This window comes from Coturnix japonica, chromosome 2, assembly GCF_001577835.2.
Source record: "Coturnix japonica isolate 7356 chromosome 2, Coturnix japonica 2.1, whole genome shotgun sequence".
Classification (NCBI taxonomy): domain Eukaryota; kingdom Metazoa; phylum Chordata; class Aves; order Galliformes; family Phasianidae; genus Coturnix; species Coturnix japonica.
Genome location: NC_029517.1, coordinates 116,172,190 through 116,188,942, shown reverse-complemented (window position 1 = coordinate 116,188,942; position 16,753 = coordinate 116,172,190). Strand labels below are relative to the sequence as shown.

Here is a 16,753-nt window from a genome sequence, read left to right as displayed (position 1 = left end):
AATTCAGAATCAAACTTATTTCCAAAGTGTGAAAATAAAAGAAAGGCAGACGCTATCCTAGGGATAGAATTGCATCATAGAATCACAGGGATAGGTTTTGATGCTTCCTTAGTTACAGTTAGAGAACTGCTGACCATTTGCATTTCTGCAGGGTTTAAAATGTCTTCCTTTGTTGGATGTCACGCCGAGGATTCAAAGACTGCTGCCTTCAGCCTTTCTTTCAGGAAGTTTTACACATGCCTCAATGGTATTTTCAAGCAGTGCCATTGGATTCTGTTTAACAGCCAGGATCAATATCTTGTCACATCTTTGGACTGCAAGGCTCATTTAAAACAAACCATTGCCTATTTGAAGAAATAATTAATATGATTCATAGATAGTGACAGCTGTCACGTTCAAATCAAAACAGTCCCTTGCCTTTTTTTTTATATGTATAAAAAAAAAACAAACTATGCCTTTGGAGAAGAATTTACTGCTCATCAAGCAGAAACCCTCCTGTTTTCAATCATCACCACAAAAATGCTAAAGGAAGCAGGCTCTTGAACAAACTCAGAAGCTCAAAGTTGGAGCCTGTGCTCAGAAACAATGGAAATGAAGAAATGGGCAGAGGAAAGTGTCGTTTCCTCTACTCTCTCCTTAAAGGGAGGGGGAAAAAATTGCAAGGCAGACTGCTGCTGCAGCAGCTAGATACATGGCAATGGAGAATGGAGAATGTCTGAATGATGGCTTCAGTCTGCTGAAAATGCGGACTGCAGAAGCAGCACCTCAGCAGTCCATCTGTTCTACCAGTTGAAAGGAGATGCATATGCTGAAGTAGCACCTATGTAAACTACACTAACAGTTCTGACTTCACAGTGCCCAAAAGACAAAAGGTGTCAAAACACATGGAAATGGTGTTGGCATTGAAGTCTCCTAATTGGGTGAACCCATTATTCGTGGGACCCTCAATGAATGTCAGTGGGTGCCATTTTTCTGCACAAAGGAATTCAATTCCACACCTTTGCTCTACAGGCACTTCCATATCAGGTGCCATTTTGTCAGACCACCCCTGTGCTTCCATACTACCAATATCTGCCTTTGATGTCATGGGCGAATATACTAAAAAATTGGAGGCATTACTTTCAGAGCAAACCTCATAAAAGAGGGTAGATTTAAATGAGACGTAAGGAAGAAATTCTTCACAGTGAAGGTGCTGAGGTGCTGGTGCAGGCTGCACAGAGAAGCTGTGGATGCCCCATCCCTGGAGGTGTTCTAGGCTGGGTTGGATGGGGCCCTGGGCAGCCTGGTCTGGTGAGAAGTATTTCTGTGCCCATGGGTGGGAAGTAGCTCCCTTCCAACCCAAATTGGTCTGTGATTCTTTGATTCATTCAGACCTAGGCCATATCCCACAAATAAAGCATAATTATTCAGGAGGAAATATTAACTGTACTTGGACAGTCTTCCAAAGTATCTGGGATCCTACCTGCTTCCAGATGACCTCATTTGTAACTGTCTGCTTCCCCAGCCAGTTACAGTTTAGCTTATATTGTCAAGACAACAAGAAAAACTTGGAATTGCTGCTATTCAACTTTTTTTTTCTCCCCTAAATGGGACCTAGCACTGTCACTACGTTCCTTAACCAGCTATTTTGAGAATCTGTAATGTTGACAGCCAAACCATTCAATCAATCAAAAATTGAACAAGGGTTGCTTAGAGCACCTGCTAGATGAATCTTAAACAACACGTGGCCTTTAAGTCACGTTGTCTGGGTTAGGAACTTTTATTTTTTTCCTAAAATTCCTCCAACTATGATTTATAAAGAATAATCCTTCAGCAGTTCTAACTAAATCTACAGTAGCTACGACATATTTGTTGTAGCAGTCCAGATGTGTGTGTAGCAATTATGGTTTTCTTTGTGCACACGGAGTGAGTAAAAAGGTCTGTTATTCTGAGGGCTCTTTCCTCCTCACAACTTCTTTAACAATCCACGGAGTGGCTTTCAGCTCCAAGTACGATACAGGTAGCATGTGTGAAAACCCTGTTGCAGAACATCACATAGAAATCCTGGAATATCTCAAATTCCAGCTTCCTTCGATTTTTTGCTGCCTGCAATGAACTATATCAAGAGCAGTTGGAATAGGAGGCTCTTAGAGAGCTTGATGCCTGCCTGGAAGCACGCAGTGTCTCAATTACTTTGGAAGACAATCCAAGCACAATTAATGCTTCCCTTTCAATAACAATGTTGTCAGTGCCAAAGTTTTCAAGATTCCATCCAGGTTATTCCTAGCCAGATGGATTAAGTTATATCTTGTGGAGGAGAACAAGCCATCAGGCACACCGACTGCTGAAAGAGTCAAAATATGCTCTATAACATCTCTGGTGATTACAGCTGTAGAACAACTCATGTTTTGTTTCCTAATAGTTCCAAGAAGCTGAGGAGAGGCAAAGGGAGAAACTGTTTTGGGCAGAGCTGAAACAAAACTTCTGGCAATTATTTTGGGTGGACAAGAAGACACACACACACACACACACACAAAAGTATTTTTATAATGCTGAAATGATTTGTTTCAATTTGTCTTTGACTCAAATAATCAGCAAAATAGATATAATTTACATTTGGCAATAATACCTCACCATAATATTTTGGCAGACCTATATGGGCATTTTTTCAGCAAAAAAATGTTGGTCTTCACCAAGGTCACCATGTACAGCTACAGCAAGACAGCCTACCAGTAAGAGCCGGGAGTCATGTCTATTCAGGTGTAGCTCTGCAGCTCTGAAGCTGCTTACCTGTAAGCCATAGTTTGCTGCTCCTAAGTTTGCTTTTCCTTATATTCACAGAGCCTTTTTACACACTCTTGTTGAACAGCTGAAAGGGAGGCCTTGGTTCCCATAAACACTGGTGCTCTACAGAACTGACTTTGCTCCACCCCTGAGGCACATGCACTCTTCATTGCTTTTATCATGCCACGCATTTTCACTGTATTTCACTGCACTCTCAGTATGTGTCAGCAGAAGACACTGTACGCAGAGATTGGATGCCTCAAGGCCTATAGCTCCTGGCATTGCTATGCCTCAGGAGTAGGGGGTCCCATATTTTTATCCACAGTTAAAGAAAGAAACATGTATTTAGCCCTGTACCTCTCCAAGGCAGGTCACTTAATGGTGTGTACATAGGAATGTTGGATTCTGTGCACGTCACTTAGAATGGAGCATTTACATGAGCCACTTGGCCTAGTAGTCCCATATTGCCAGCTGCAGCAGCTATGGGGACTGGAATTACTCCCCATCCCTTGCTTTTCCTCCTCCTAGGCAGACATCACCATCTTGCAGCAACCTTTGGGCAAGCATCCCCCCAACAGAGCAGCAGCCTACTCCTCACCCCATGGATATAAAGAACCACCACAGCTACTACAACCCAATTAAAAAAATACAGCCTGCTGCTAAAATTAGGGTTAAATTGAGTGCATCAGTAATCTGAGGGAGAAGAAATCAACTTCCCTCCAGGACAGCAGTTCTGAACTGAGCAGGATGGGCTACATTCAGTAGAATGGGTGCCTCCAGCAACCACACTGTTCAGGGACAGAAAAGCTGAGCTTTGGCCACTTGCATCAAATTTAAGTAATGCCTCATGGAAAACAGCGATGCAAAAGGGCAAGTTCAGTCAACATCACTCTGTGAGACTGACATTACTGGAAAGACAATAAATATAAACAGAGAATTCAGAAATTCAAATGCCTTCCGTAAAAATTCCAAGTATTGTCATGATACAGATGAAGTCCCTGTTCTGCTGGAATCGATGGCAAAATTCTTTGGTGACCAGCAAAGTTTGGTTTTTACTGAGAACGCTGAAGCCTCCCCTACTTTTGGCACACCTCATACTTTCTGTTACTTTGCATTTATTCTTTTTGCATATTTGAAACAGGAATTTGTGGCACGGCAGTGCATTGACTACCTGACATACGTTCAGAAAAAACAGGAATTAGGACATACATGTTCGTTTTTGAAATCATAGGGCCATTGATTCCACTTGAGAATTTAATACAATAAACATTGTTTCCCAAAAGTGTAAAAATATACCATTCTTCTACCATTAAAAGATGATAATTCATCCAAAACCTCAGCATTCAAATGGCCTAGAGATCTTTCAATAGGAAGATGAAGGATTTATGCTCTTCCTGGCAAACAATTGGTGCCTCCAATCTCAGCAAGAAAACTGGTCTTTTTTAAAGATAGCATTTGCAAAAGAAGGAACATCTAAATAACTAAACAGCAGCCAAGAAAAAGCACTTCCCTGAAAGTGGGGTGATAAGAAACACCTGAAGGAAGGATGCATCAGCATTACTGAGTTGTTAGAACAGAATTCACAGAATGATGAAAGGAACTGTTCTCACTGTGACTTTGTAGGCACAGCTCTAACTGGCAGACAAGCACCTCACATACCTGCAGCTAGGCATGAGAACTTCTTCAGAAACAAGGTGGTGCTTGCCAAGAACCTACACTTCCTCTAATTTTTCCCTTGGAAAATTGCTGTCACAGATAAAAAAATTTCATGATCAGAAAGAGGACAGAAGCAAAGAGACGAGTTCCTTTTATCCAAAGGGCAACAGTCAACAATGAGTTTGTGAGAACAATGGGTGCCCTGGTTTGGTACTTAAACCTCCGGTCTCTCAACCCAAAGGTGAGTGTGCCCAGTGCTAAAAGCATCACCACCACTGTGATCTTTGACTGAAAACATCACTCAGCCCTTACCTCCAAATCGCAAGGCACTCTCTGTTGTTTCAGTTGCACCTTCAGCAGATCTTTTTGCTGATCATCCTCCAGACAATCGATTTCAGTCACGGGGAAGGCCTGCTGCTGCGTGTCTTCGCTGATACTGACCACAAAAAGCACCTCCGAGGTGAGCAGCAAGCAGCCGTCGTGCTGCTGGCCTGACCCACTGACAATCATGACATCTAAGGCCATATGGACCTCTGGCTTCCCTAAAGATTGCAGCATTTTCCTGTGTTATCAAAGAACAAAAAAAAGAAGTAGTTAGTGTTAGGCACTGGATCCTCAAGGACTTCTTTTGATCACTAATGCTCTTAAGCCTGTAGCTATCGTCTACAAATAGAAAATAAGCCATGGAATACATTCCAAATCTCCGTTACTGAACAATGTAAGACTCAAGATTTAGTGGATAAATGTGAAAATGTTATTTATCAAAACTCCCTAATCATTCAATGCAAAGTTGGCCTAATAACCATGCTAGGTCAGCCTATTTCCCATCCTAATAGAAAAATTACCCTGAGAAGCGGCTTACAAATTCAGCACAGAAAATAAAGCTATCTTCACTAACAGCTGTTTCTGGAGATGTGCAGTATTTTTCTTGGGCTCAGTGCAATGATAAATAAGAGCTCACTGAATGCCATTAAATAAAGATCAGCTCTGTAGTTCCAAAGCTGGAAGCAGATCAGCAGCCCATCATTTGCAGATTGGGTTTCTATGCACTACCTTCGTGTTTAATGTTCCTAAACAAACTGCCATAACTCAGCCTTTCCTAGGGAAGCAGCCTGTTAACTTGACCACAGGCCAGAGCCTATTAATAAACAACGTGGATGTAAAAATGAGCAAGTGTCTAAATAATTTTACCAGACGTATTTGACGTGGCTATTTGGAGCCTGCTCAACTTGTTGATCATTTGGATGAGAGCGCTGCTTGGGAAGCTGAGAAAGTCCAGCTCCATGCAAAATACCTGCGGTAAGAGAATTTAAGGTTTTTAGTAGTTGTTTTCTAAAAAACAGTTACATGTTGTAGTGATGTCATCTGTTAAAAGCAGTTCATAAAGCAGTGCAGATCCAAAGTGATGTCACATCTCTGGAGGCTGTAGTCAAGATAATTCATTAAATATTACAACGCAAGAGTTGTGCACTTAACCCTAGTGATCTTGCATTAGCAAGAATCAAAGAAAAAACAACAATCCAAAATGTTCTAAAAATCTGCCATACATTTGCAATTAAGAGAAACATAATGCTCCTGAGAGCCATCATTCCAGAGAAGGATCGGACATATCTCTTACGGTTTTTGTATAAAAAATAAAGACTGTTGTTAATTCTTGTCGTTAATATTAAAACACTTCCATGCATGTGCCACAATTGGTACAGATTTGAAGGAAAGTTTGCCTAGGCCCTGTATGTTCAGTCACTTAATCTCAGTCTGTTAAGCACAGATCCATAGGCATTCATGAGATCTCCCAGGGCATCTGGTTTACCGTGAACACTTCTTAATGCCCACACAGAATGGAGACTAGAAGAAGCAGTTTAACATCGTTCTCAACAGGCTATCCAGAGCTGAAGATGATACAGTATGTTTGCTTTCAGAGGGCTTGTGGTCTTTTAAAAATGAGGCACGGTCACCAAAAAGAGAATGAGAAGGTTGCCAAACATTCACAAATTAACTAGTTTTAGAAACATTAGTAAGAAAGACAGGAAGTAGGCTAAGCAGTTAGCAGTAGTGTCATAAGGTTTAGTGCAAAGTTACTCTTTGAGTAAACAAAGATGGTTTTTTTTTTTTTGGACTAATTAAGCATTCTATTGAAGGAAAAGGCATTTTTTGCATAAGGGTGTCAATAACTTAGATTCCTTTTTGCACAATGGATAATAATTTAAACAAAACATCAGCACTGAGAAAACCCTTTAATTTTTAACACACATGTTGATGGTAATACTTAAAAGCAGCATCCCAGTTGTAACAGTTGGCTTACTGACGTTCTCAGCATTATGTGAGTGAAAATGTTATTTACAGATGGAGAAAGAGAGAACATGTGTTTATTTCTGTGTGGTCCCCCACCCCTTGGTCCCCCCCAAGAGGCACGGTCCCACTTCCAATCCAGTTGTGGGTAAGAGTTACTTGAACTCCTGTGTTTTCCTCTCACGCACTGTCAGCTATTATTGATATAGTTTTGATGTTTTTTCCTGGCTAACTCCTTCTGTCACATGCTCATGGAAAACATGATGTGTTGTGTACCATATCTGCAATGAAAAGTGTCCTTCTACTGTTACAAGTTTCTTGATAAAGACTGCTCTGAATCTAAAAAGAATAATCCCACAGTCAACAAAAAGTTCGCAGTGTGAGATGACAACAGACACAAGTTTTGATTTTACTGATATGGGCTCTACATATCGGATGTGTATTTCAGGACAGTGGATATTATTAACACTCCTACAAACCAGATGAAGTCAAGGCAATTATTTTAAAGAATTACAGAAATTTAATATTTAATTATTTCTTTCAATGGATTACTTCAAGAAATGAGCTTTAAATGTAATGGGAATTGTGGAAAGAATGTCCTAAACTTTAGCTCTACTAAAATGTAGTACTTAGAATGTACTATGCACATTCTAAATATTCAAGATTTATCCCATGTAGTGAAACAAAATTAATGACACATTGTCCTTGTATCAACAGATCTCCCTGTCTTTCTTCCCCAGTTGCCTCCCACAATCCACTTCTGTTTAAACATCCAGACCAGCAGCTTTCATTTCATGACACTGGAAGCAAAGAAATCAGTGTGTTTTGGTGTTTTCTTCTTATCTTTGACAGTTCTTGGTGGTCCAGAAGCATTTATTTCAATGTGAAAGGATTCAACGTGCCTGTCACTAAGTCTTACCTGACAGCCCACCGCAGGTAGTTCAAAGGTTACCCATGTACCTACAGACAGGGCTGTCTTCTCACAGCTGTCCAAAATAAAGAGGATATTCTCCCAAGAACATAACTCTCTCTGTATAGAGATAACCTAACTCTCGCCTTGCTGTATCAAAGCATTCACAAAATAAAGCTGTAACTGGACAAAGTGTTGCTCGATTACATTTACGTAAATAACTCTTTTGTAAGCACATATGTTTCTGTAACTAATTCCAGTGTATTCCAACAATTACTTCATGCTTTCTGCATTCTGTGTTTCTGTGGCCATACAAGAACTGATCAGCAACACAAGAGAGAAGCACAACTTGATTTTTGAAGAAAATGAGTACAACATTTGTAACTATACAAATGTGGCACTTACAGCTCCTTCTCTAAGCTTCCAAGCTGAGTAATTTGACATAGCCGGTTGTATCTGAAGAGCATTTTAAAGATCTGGTCATGAAAAATGAAACAGAGATGCTGGAAACCGAGAAACTCACCATATCCTGTTTGGGAGACGAGTTCAGCCGCACCTCCAATTGGCTTTGTAAAGACTCCCATAATGCCTTTTCCCACACCAGAGATAACACCTTTGGCTTTATGCCCTGCTGATGCTTGGCTCTCAGACACTCTCTGAAAATTCCGCATGGGTTGATCTACAATGCCAGCAATTGCACCTGGAAAAACAAGAGTCCCCAGAAGTTAGTGGAGATTAATATCCCAGAAGAAATCGTGTCACTGCAACTGAACGCTGTTTGGATTTCAGATGGTACTCCGCCCACCTTGCACGGCTATTTAGAATGCAACCAATTATCTGAAAAACACTTCAGCTTCAGTTTAAGTTAAACAGTCACTTAATTTTTTGAGGTATTTTACTTTTTTCAACATTCACTTAATGTGAAAGTACATTTTCACCATCCAACTGCTTTCTCTACAGGCATAAGCTGAATTGGTATAATTTAGCTCATTCTGTGTAGTAATTCTGAAAATGCTGGGCTTGGAGTAAAATCCACCAGTTTTTTGAAGAGTTTAGCTCTTATGGAAATGAGATTTTCACATAAGCCTGAGATAGACTTCATGAGAATAAAAACTGCCTGTATTCAATACATCATTTTTATATCCTCTTCCACTGCCAGAAATGTTCATAAGCTAATGCAACTTTTGATATATTACTAAGATTAGCAGAATTAGACTTTGAGACTTTTTGTTACTTTTTTGAGAAAACGATCATATTTTACTTTAATGTGCATGGGTCAAACTTTTACAAGTGACATAGTGACCTTCCCAGCTTTTAGTATCAACAGAGAACTCCGACCTAAATCTTCCTAAATGTAAACAGGTATGCGAGGTGGTACATTTCTTTGATCTTTAGTTTACTCGAGCCACTTAACCACAGACATGACTCTTGTTATTGTAATTTTGATAGATAAGCTATTTGGATATCGCTAAGAATACAATGATTGGACAAAGTGACACCAGTTGGAAGATGGTTTGCCTGATTCAATGCTTTTTGCTCAGCAAAAAGCAAGTTTGGGGGCTCCTTGGATAGCTCTTAGTATCAAGCCACATATTAAAGGAAAGGATGGCATCTCACCTCGGGAACCGGGCATTTCTACCGTGACAAAGGCATCTCTGAGGATACTGCTTTGTATGTGGAAGCAAATGCAGGCACGATTCTACAGACTCTGACAAGCACAGCAGAGGTATTTGGCCCCATATGTTTACCAGCATGATACACGCTAGTCAGCTAGCCGCTAACCAGTGCTCAGATGGTTTCAGTTACTGTTACTGGATAAACGAAGAAATTGCTGACTTCGAACAACATGAACTAATATCGTCCTTGTACACTGGTGTTCTGCCCAAATAAAGACAAGAAGGAGAAGCAGCACACATTTTCCCAGATCCTTGCCCCTGGAGCACTGTCCACCGGCAATTCATGCAACTTGCATCCTCCATAAAAGCCTCCCTTTCTTCTTAGAGAAATCGCTTCCAACTTCTGTTATGTGCATAATTTGCTGAGAAATGTATAACATTTCCCCAGAAAATACCGCTCTACTTTTAATACAATACTCCATTTTTATTGAGATCAGCATTCAGCTGATTTACTCTTCTTCATTTACAAAGGTCATGAAACCTCCTTAATTTTATGTCATGGAAATGATACGATTTTCAGTTCATTTCTGTTTTACTAGTACTTACCAGCTGCTCCTGCTGTTTGGCTAAAATAATATCCAACACCGCATTACACAATTGGGATCATTTGTCCAGTCTTTTCTTTTGTACAATTGGGTTGCGTTGGAAGAGATGAAACAATACTTGGTGTTCTGCTAAGTTGCAGTATTGCATTACCCTGTGACCTCCTTCACCCCATCTATCGAGGTCACCCACAGCAACTGTGCTTTCAGAACAGAAGTTATTGCCTTATTAAACGTAATCCACCTAAGTCCTAGCACTAGTAAATTATTTACTGCAATACACTTGAGCAATGTTATAAGGTAATAATAAATAAGAGCCTACTCCAAAGGACCTGTGGTATGCTCCAGGCACTTCTCAGCTGGAATTAGGCCCAGAGGACAAGGAAGCAGAATGGAAACTGCTGTGACTCTGTTATATAAGATTATTTATACAGTACCCGAAATAATATATGGCTTAATTAGCCCACTGTTTAGTACTTCCACACCTTCTGTTATTCAGCCATTTACACACATTCTGAGCTTGTCTGTGGTGCCACTGCACTCAAACCCTTTTGCAAGTTGTGTCTTCCAACCTACAGCCAAAGGTGCTCTCCTCCCTCTCTGCTCACCCTTTGTAGTCTCTTACCTCAAACCACAACACACTGGCAACTCATTCAGGCGTTGTGGTCACTCCCACAAATCATGTAATAAACTATAACTGTACTTCTTTAATATAAAGAGTGGCCCGTCCCACCATTTGTGTGTGGGGAAGTCAGGTCTGTGCAGCAACTTTCCTGTACACATCATGTGTGAGAAAAGGAAAAATGTATATAAATTGAAGGCTAAACAACCTCAAACCCCAACAGCAGTGAGACAACAGTAACACACACGTGCCTTTCCTTGCACCAGAAATGGTGTGAAGCAGATGTTCTGTGGTATCCATGGGGCTTCTGTTTTTCTAACGTGAAGTCAGTGGAAGAAGCACCGTGCTGGACAGATTTACATCAGAATGTCTCTCCCCATATGCTGCTTGTTGGGTGTGAGGCAGGCAGAGCATGAGGTACACGCCATGGTTCCTCCCTTCCCAGTCTCACCCTCACGGTCTGGATGCAGCTCTATTGTCTGTCCTCCTGCTGTCCCTGCCCTTTCTCCATAATGTTTCTTACCCATTCTTTCTTTTCTTTTTTTTCTTTTTTTTTTTTTTTTTCCCCAGTTCTTATTTTTATTTTTATCTTTTATGAAACAGTTCCCCATTCTTCTTCCCTTCCTTACCCTAGGCATTCAATTTTATATGCATGTCCACATATGTACACACACATTATGCCTGTATAAAGAAAACCTCAATAAAATTAAACACCAAAGCAACAAAACAAAAACATATTCTTCCATTACTGGACCAAAGAATTTCCAGCAGCACCGTAACATCTGCTAAGCATCAGCTGGGGTGCACTCTAGTTAATATATGTTGCTCAGTAAGCATAAAAAAGATACTTCGATAACTACAAAATTCAGATAGTTCAGAGTATATCACTGCACTACTTCAAACAGAATTTGATTACTGACAGTAACTGGTTCCTGCTCAGACTGACAAACAATATTCGCTGCATGTAGAAAAAGCATGGCTCACAGAATTTAGCAAAGCTCAGTTTGCTTGCAGCAAGCCTTCAGAGGAATAAATGGAAATATTCCAGTCCTTCACCAGGAGAAACTGGCCATGCCCTGCCACGAGGCTGTAAGCTACCAAAACTGAAAGTGTTTCTGTTCCCTTTTGCTATTGTCCTCCTGGGTTGCCACAAGTCTATTATACTGAAAATAACATCGCATGAAAAAACAGCTAAAATAAAGTGCACCTGTTGGCTCATATTCACGTATTTGTACAACTGGGATGTGGAATAGCAAGACCTGCAGGATTAGCACTGGATCTCACAATTTAGTCTGTAGGTAGTCAAAAGTCAAGCAGCCTCGATTCAGCGATTGAGGCCCTGTAAAAGCAACAACATCCCTTCATAATAGAAATCTGAATTTCTGCAGTTCAGGCTTTACCTTCTCCACAGCACAATTATTACACTGTCAGTCAGCACTGCTATCAATACACCTCCCTAAAAACAATAGCATGCAACAGCACTTTTGAAATTATGAATAATGATTTTTTTTTTTTTCCTTTAATATTTATTACCTTTTCAGTTATTCAGAAATTACTGACTTTCTCATGGAGCTGCTTCACCACGTTACTTTCACTAGGACCAGTAGCTGAAAATAAGGCCCATCGTTTCAATATTCTCTTTTACACTTGGCTTATTATTTTGAGCTTGACCCTGTCAAGCAAAATACAAAAGATAATTCCTCGGTGGGGAGTGCCTGTCATCTAAACATTTTATGTACTATTTCACTGTATTTTTGTCTGACCGTATAGTAGGAAAAATCCCAACACGTGTCATGAGCTTTTGCTTCTTTTCATGTTCAGATGTGACTAAAATGACCCAGCAGTCTCCCCCAAACTAGCGAAGAAGACAGCCAGCCAAAGATAACAATCAAATCAAACAACACCCTGACAGTGCTTGAGTCATTTAAAACGAGACAGGACAAAGCACTTAAGAATGTACCACTGGGAACAACTTGCACTGAGGAGGAGACAAGAGTACATAATTTTGGCCCTGATTCAGCAAAGCTCTTAAGCATGCGCTTAAGAGCTTTGCAGAATTGGGGTCACCACGAGCCAGACTTTTGGAAAAATCAAAAAAGCAGCTCTTCGTTGTGTGCACATACCACAACGTATCAGTGAGCCGAGCGCTCTTACGTGCCGATGCCTACGCATGAAATCTGTGTTTGCAGTTCTTTAAGCTGCTCGCCCGAGTCAGATGGTTTCTGCAAATGCGGCAGCACTCTGACTGTCCTATAAATCTTTTTTACACTTCTCCATGTTACAATTATAATGTCAGAGAAATTATGGTTTACGGGGACTTGCTCTCTGCCATCCTGTACTGATCTGAACTCTTCATGCATGTGAAGGAATATAATAGAGCAGCTCCGGTTTGTTTCCTTATGCATGAAGAACCTGGATGTCTTTTTGCAGTGAGCATTTACATGTTTACTCGGAACATGGTGAAAGGAAGCAGCATAGCAGCAGCTCCTTTTGCCTACAACTGTTTTTGCAGGGAAAGCACAACATCTGTTAAATGAAACGGTCAGAAACAGCTTTCTGATGCGTTCACAAAAACTGAAACATAGGTTTAAGTGTAACTGAGGTCTTGATGTCATTTGGCGGAGTGCTGCTGTGTACAGAGAGAAAAGAGCCTTCTAAAAAATCAAGTTTAAATTACAAATTCATTCAAATATTTCTGACTCCTCCCTCAGCAACAGGTCCCATAATTGCCGTCCTGTAGTTACGCAGTAACCCTCGTTATTTATTTGAATGCTTAGCTGCCTGCATTGCTAAGAGAAGATGTATTTAGCAGTGAGGACTCTAAATAGGAACAGTGGGAGTAGGAGCAGGGTCCCAGCTTGCAAAGGAGCTTTCTTTAAAAGTTGATGTGCAGTTCTAAGTTTCTAATAAGAAGTCTGATTTCTTAGGAAAATTAGGGATGCTGGAATTGTGAACCTTGATTTCCTAAACTCGGACATCCTCCTGCAAACAACCAAAGCCTTGTGCACAGGGACGTGTTATACCAGAACAGCACATTTGTGAATGTGTTTCACAGCTTCCTGGCTTTCCTGAACAGCAGAAACTTTTAAATTAATCCAGCCAAACTTTTGGGTTGTGCTGTGCAGTTTGGGCTTACAATTTTTGCTCTGAAGGGCTCTGGTGTGTCGTTGAAGGAGACAGTCACCGCGTTACCTTCCTGCCTTATTAATAACTGCGCCAGGATCACCAAACCATTTCACCAGCTCACATACACCAGGCTGACACGGTGCTTCTAAAAGTATAATCTTTCATCCAGCTTCTCAACCTGACTGCCCTTAGCCCATTAAAACAAGCAGGTAAAATAAAACCTCCCCTGAACCGCCCTTGATTTGCAACACCAGTAACAGCTTACTACTAACTAGCTACTAACATAGGAAATTTCTCCTTCATGCACAGTCCTCCCAGGACACTCGCTTTCCAGTTTACAGGCATTATAAAATGACAGTGCTTCACATCATCTAACCTTATTGCTTAAAATAATTTCCAGTAACTTAACCCAAACTTGTAACATTTTTACCACTTCCTCTTTGGGGCTTTCAGGGTTGCGGTTGCAAATTTAGGAGTTGTGTACACTACTGAAGATTAGGAAAGAGGACAAATCCTTTCAAGCTTCAGCTCTTCTAACCTTTTGCACTGGACTGCTTTTGGTCACTTTGATCTCTAAGGGATTCGTACTCTTTAAGACGCACTAGGGAAGTCTGCCAAACAATACAACACTGCATTCCTCTGCTGTGTGACAAGTAGAAGGAACCTAGAAAATCCAGCCCGTTACTGCAAAACCTGTGTCAGAGATTTTTCAAATATGGGTTAGTCTTCAGATTCTTAGGCACTGTTTGGAAATGGCCAGGGCAATCTTCACTTCTACTCAAATCACTTAGCTGCTCGATTAACACAGTTACACCGAATTGGGATGATCTCGGTCTCTCCGTAAAAGCAGAATTCCTCATCAAAGCTTACTTCACATTGGTGCTCAGTTCAAGTGGTTTACAAACAAGACCATGAATTCCCGATATCTACAGCGCATCAAAAACAATCAGCTTCAGGAGGCATTCCTATAACTCGCTGAAAAGTAAACACCAGCCCGATGACGTCTTTGTGCATGGCTTAGTTACAAGCCACCCTGCCCAAGGCAGAATATTCTTTTCTTCTGTGATTTACATCAGGTTCAGATGCAAATATTTCACAAAGAAAGTGTGTGCAAATTTGTTTGGTATCTGCAATTATTTTATCAGCAAAAATCACACACCGAAGTCACTAAACCTTGATAAAAACAAATGATATCTCGTACACATGCAGTGCGACTATTTCACAGGAAAATAACAGACATTGCAGTTTTACACACACGTAGAAAAGGCTGATGAGCAAATCAGAAAACAGCATTATCACTCAACTTGATATTTAATGGTACGTTACCTAGAAGGCTAATGCCTAAACGAGAGAGCCCTTGTCTCAGTCCTTCTCCCAGATTCTCTGGAAGCTGCCTCCTCCATTCTTCCTGTCTGTTGTAATGCTCCTCATCCAGCGACAGCCTATCCATATTCCGAGCAAGACTTGTTGCCAGATTGGTAATTGACGTCAGTGTACCTAAATACGTGGAGATATACATTTGGGTCTGGATCAAAATGCTTTAATTTAAAACACGAAGTTGTTCACCGCCTCGCTGAAATACTGCGCTTAGGAGCAGAACAGCAAAGTCAATTGAAAAGTTGCCCATGTGTAACATTCTTTACTATTTGTGAAGCATCACCACGCTGCTTCTACGGTCCACATCACGCCTTTTACATTAGCCTTCACCAGGTTTGCCCAGCCAGTGGGAAAAGCAACTCATCCGAACATCCCTCCCTAGGTCCCACACTTCTGTAAGTCTAACCTAAACGGAGTGGGAGTGATGGGAAGGCAAACAAATATGTACAGAATGAGCCCGCAAGGACGTCTCCTGAGCGAGCCTGACTCACCAGCAAGCAGCTGCAGCCACCTCTGCCGGCCGCCTGAAGCCACGCGATGGCACTGTTTAGACAGACTTTGCAAAACAAAAGCTGCTTGTGTTTTAAATCCAGCTCTGCCCTTCTGTCAAAACCCATCCGCATACTAACACAGTTATGACAACTGTATCTACTTCTTTTTTTCCTTTTTTTTTCCTTCTTCTTTTTTTTTTTTTTTTTCTTTTAAAGAAATAATAAATACGATGAGGCAACACAGTGTAGGATTTCTGATGGTTAGCAGAAGTGCAGAACACCTTCGATATTTCTGAAGTTATCACATGAAATACTGGCTGAGCCAAGCTGGGTTTCCCAGTGGGAGGTTTAAAATTCTGAAGTTTCTGAAACATTCTTACACACCGTAGTTAAGCAGCGATCTGTTTAATACATAAGATGTTATATATGAGCTTTGCTACCCTCCCAGCATTTCGCTGCAGCCTAGCAAGCCAAATAAAGCTGCAAGCAATACTGTTTAAAATTTTAACACATTCTTTAACAGTGCACGACAACAAAGCAGCAGTAGGAGCGCCAGAGTGAAAGAATTACCTTTGGAAATGTGTTTTACAAATGATGTTGTTCCTCTGGAAACACCACTGACAAATGCTCCCGGGCCTCTGGTCAGCCCTTCGTATGGGAGCCTAAAGAAATCAGCTATGCCGTTCCCAATGCTTCTCACCAGACTAGCCGGGCTCCCAAGGATTTCCAGAGATCCAACAACCCAGCCTGTGTGGAGAAACAAGACAAATGTTACGCCTGCAAAAACTGCAGAAGCAGCAGTTGTGAAAAGGTTATTCCTTAATTCTCTTTTTCACACTAGAATTCATCGCATTATGAACTTCCTTTGAGCAAAACACGGGAAATAACTCATCCACTATGTATTCAGAAATGGCAATCTTTCATACTTCGTAAATCAAAGAAATCCTTTTGGCATACTCGCAAATAGCTTTAGAATGACTTCCTTCCAGGAGCTTCCCGTAGTTCTGCTAAAAGTGTGTTAGGGAGGTGGGCGCTGGATTCCCACAGCTATGGAGGGACGGCACTGAAAGTTCAGATTGCTCGGTCGGTTCCATACACTGTTAAGGCAGTGTCGTGATTTCACATCCCCGTGCGATAGAGTTGTGACAGCGAGTTTACGCTGATACAGTGTACTGCGTTATGGGAGTGTGGAGGTCAATTGCTTGATGGAGTGTTAGGAAAGGGGATGCAGATTTTTGACAAGTGCTTAAGAAGTTATTTTAAATCCACCCCAACTTTTCTAAGCTGATCATTTTCTTTCA

At 41.0% G+C, this 16,753-nt stretch overlaps 1 protein-coding gene across 6 annotated transcripts in view; it reads right to left on the bottom strand.

Annotated features, from left to right (window-relative positions):
- The window catches only part of VPS13B (vacuolar protein sorting 13 homolog B), a 391,004-nt gene that overhangs the window by 3,476 nt on the left and 370,775 nt on the right, over positions 1-16,753 (bottom strand). For all 6 annotated transcript variants that reach the window (XM_015856029.2, XM_015856025.2, XM_015856028.2 and 3 more), the window contains exons 57-61: positions 16,023-16,199; positions 14,911-15,081; positions 8,142-8,318; positions 5,611-5,713; positions 4,732-4,981 (exon numbers count right to left, since the gene is read on the bottom strand). In XM_015856029.2, coding sequence (XP_015711515.1) covers positions 4,732-4,981; positions 5,611-5,713; positions 8,142-8,318; positions 14,911-15,081; positions 16,023-16,199 — 878 coding nt within the window. The remainder of the gene's footprint in view (positions 1-4,731; positions 4,982-5,610; positions 5,714-8,141; positions 8,319-14,910; positions 15,082-16,022; positions 16,200-16,753) is intronic.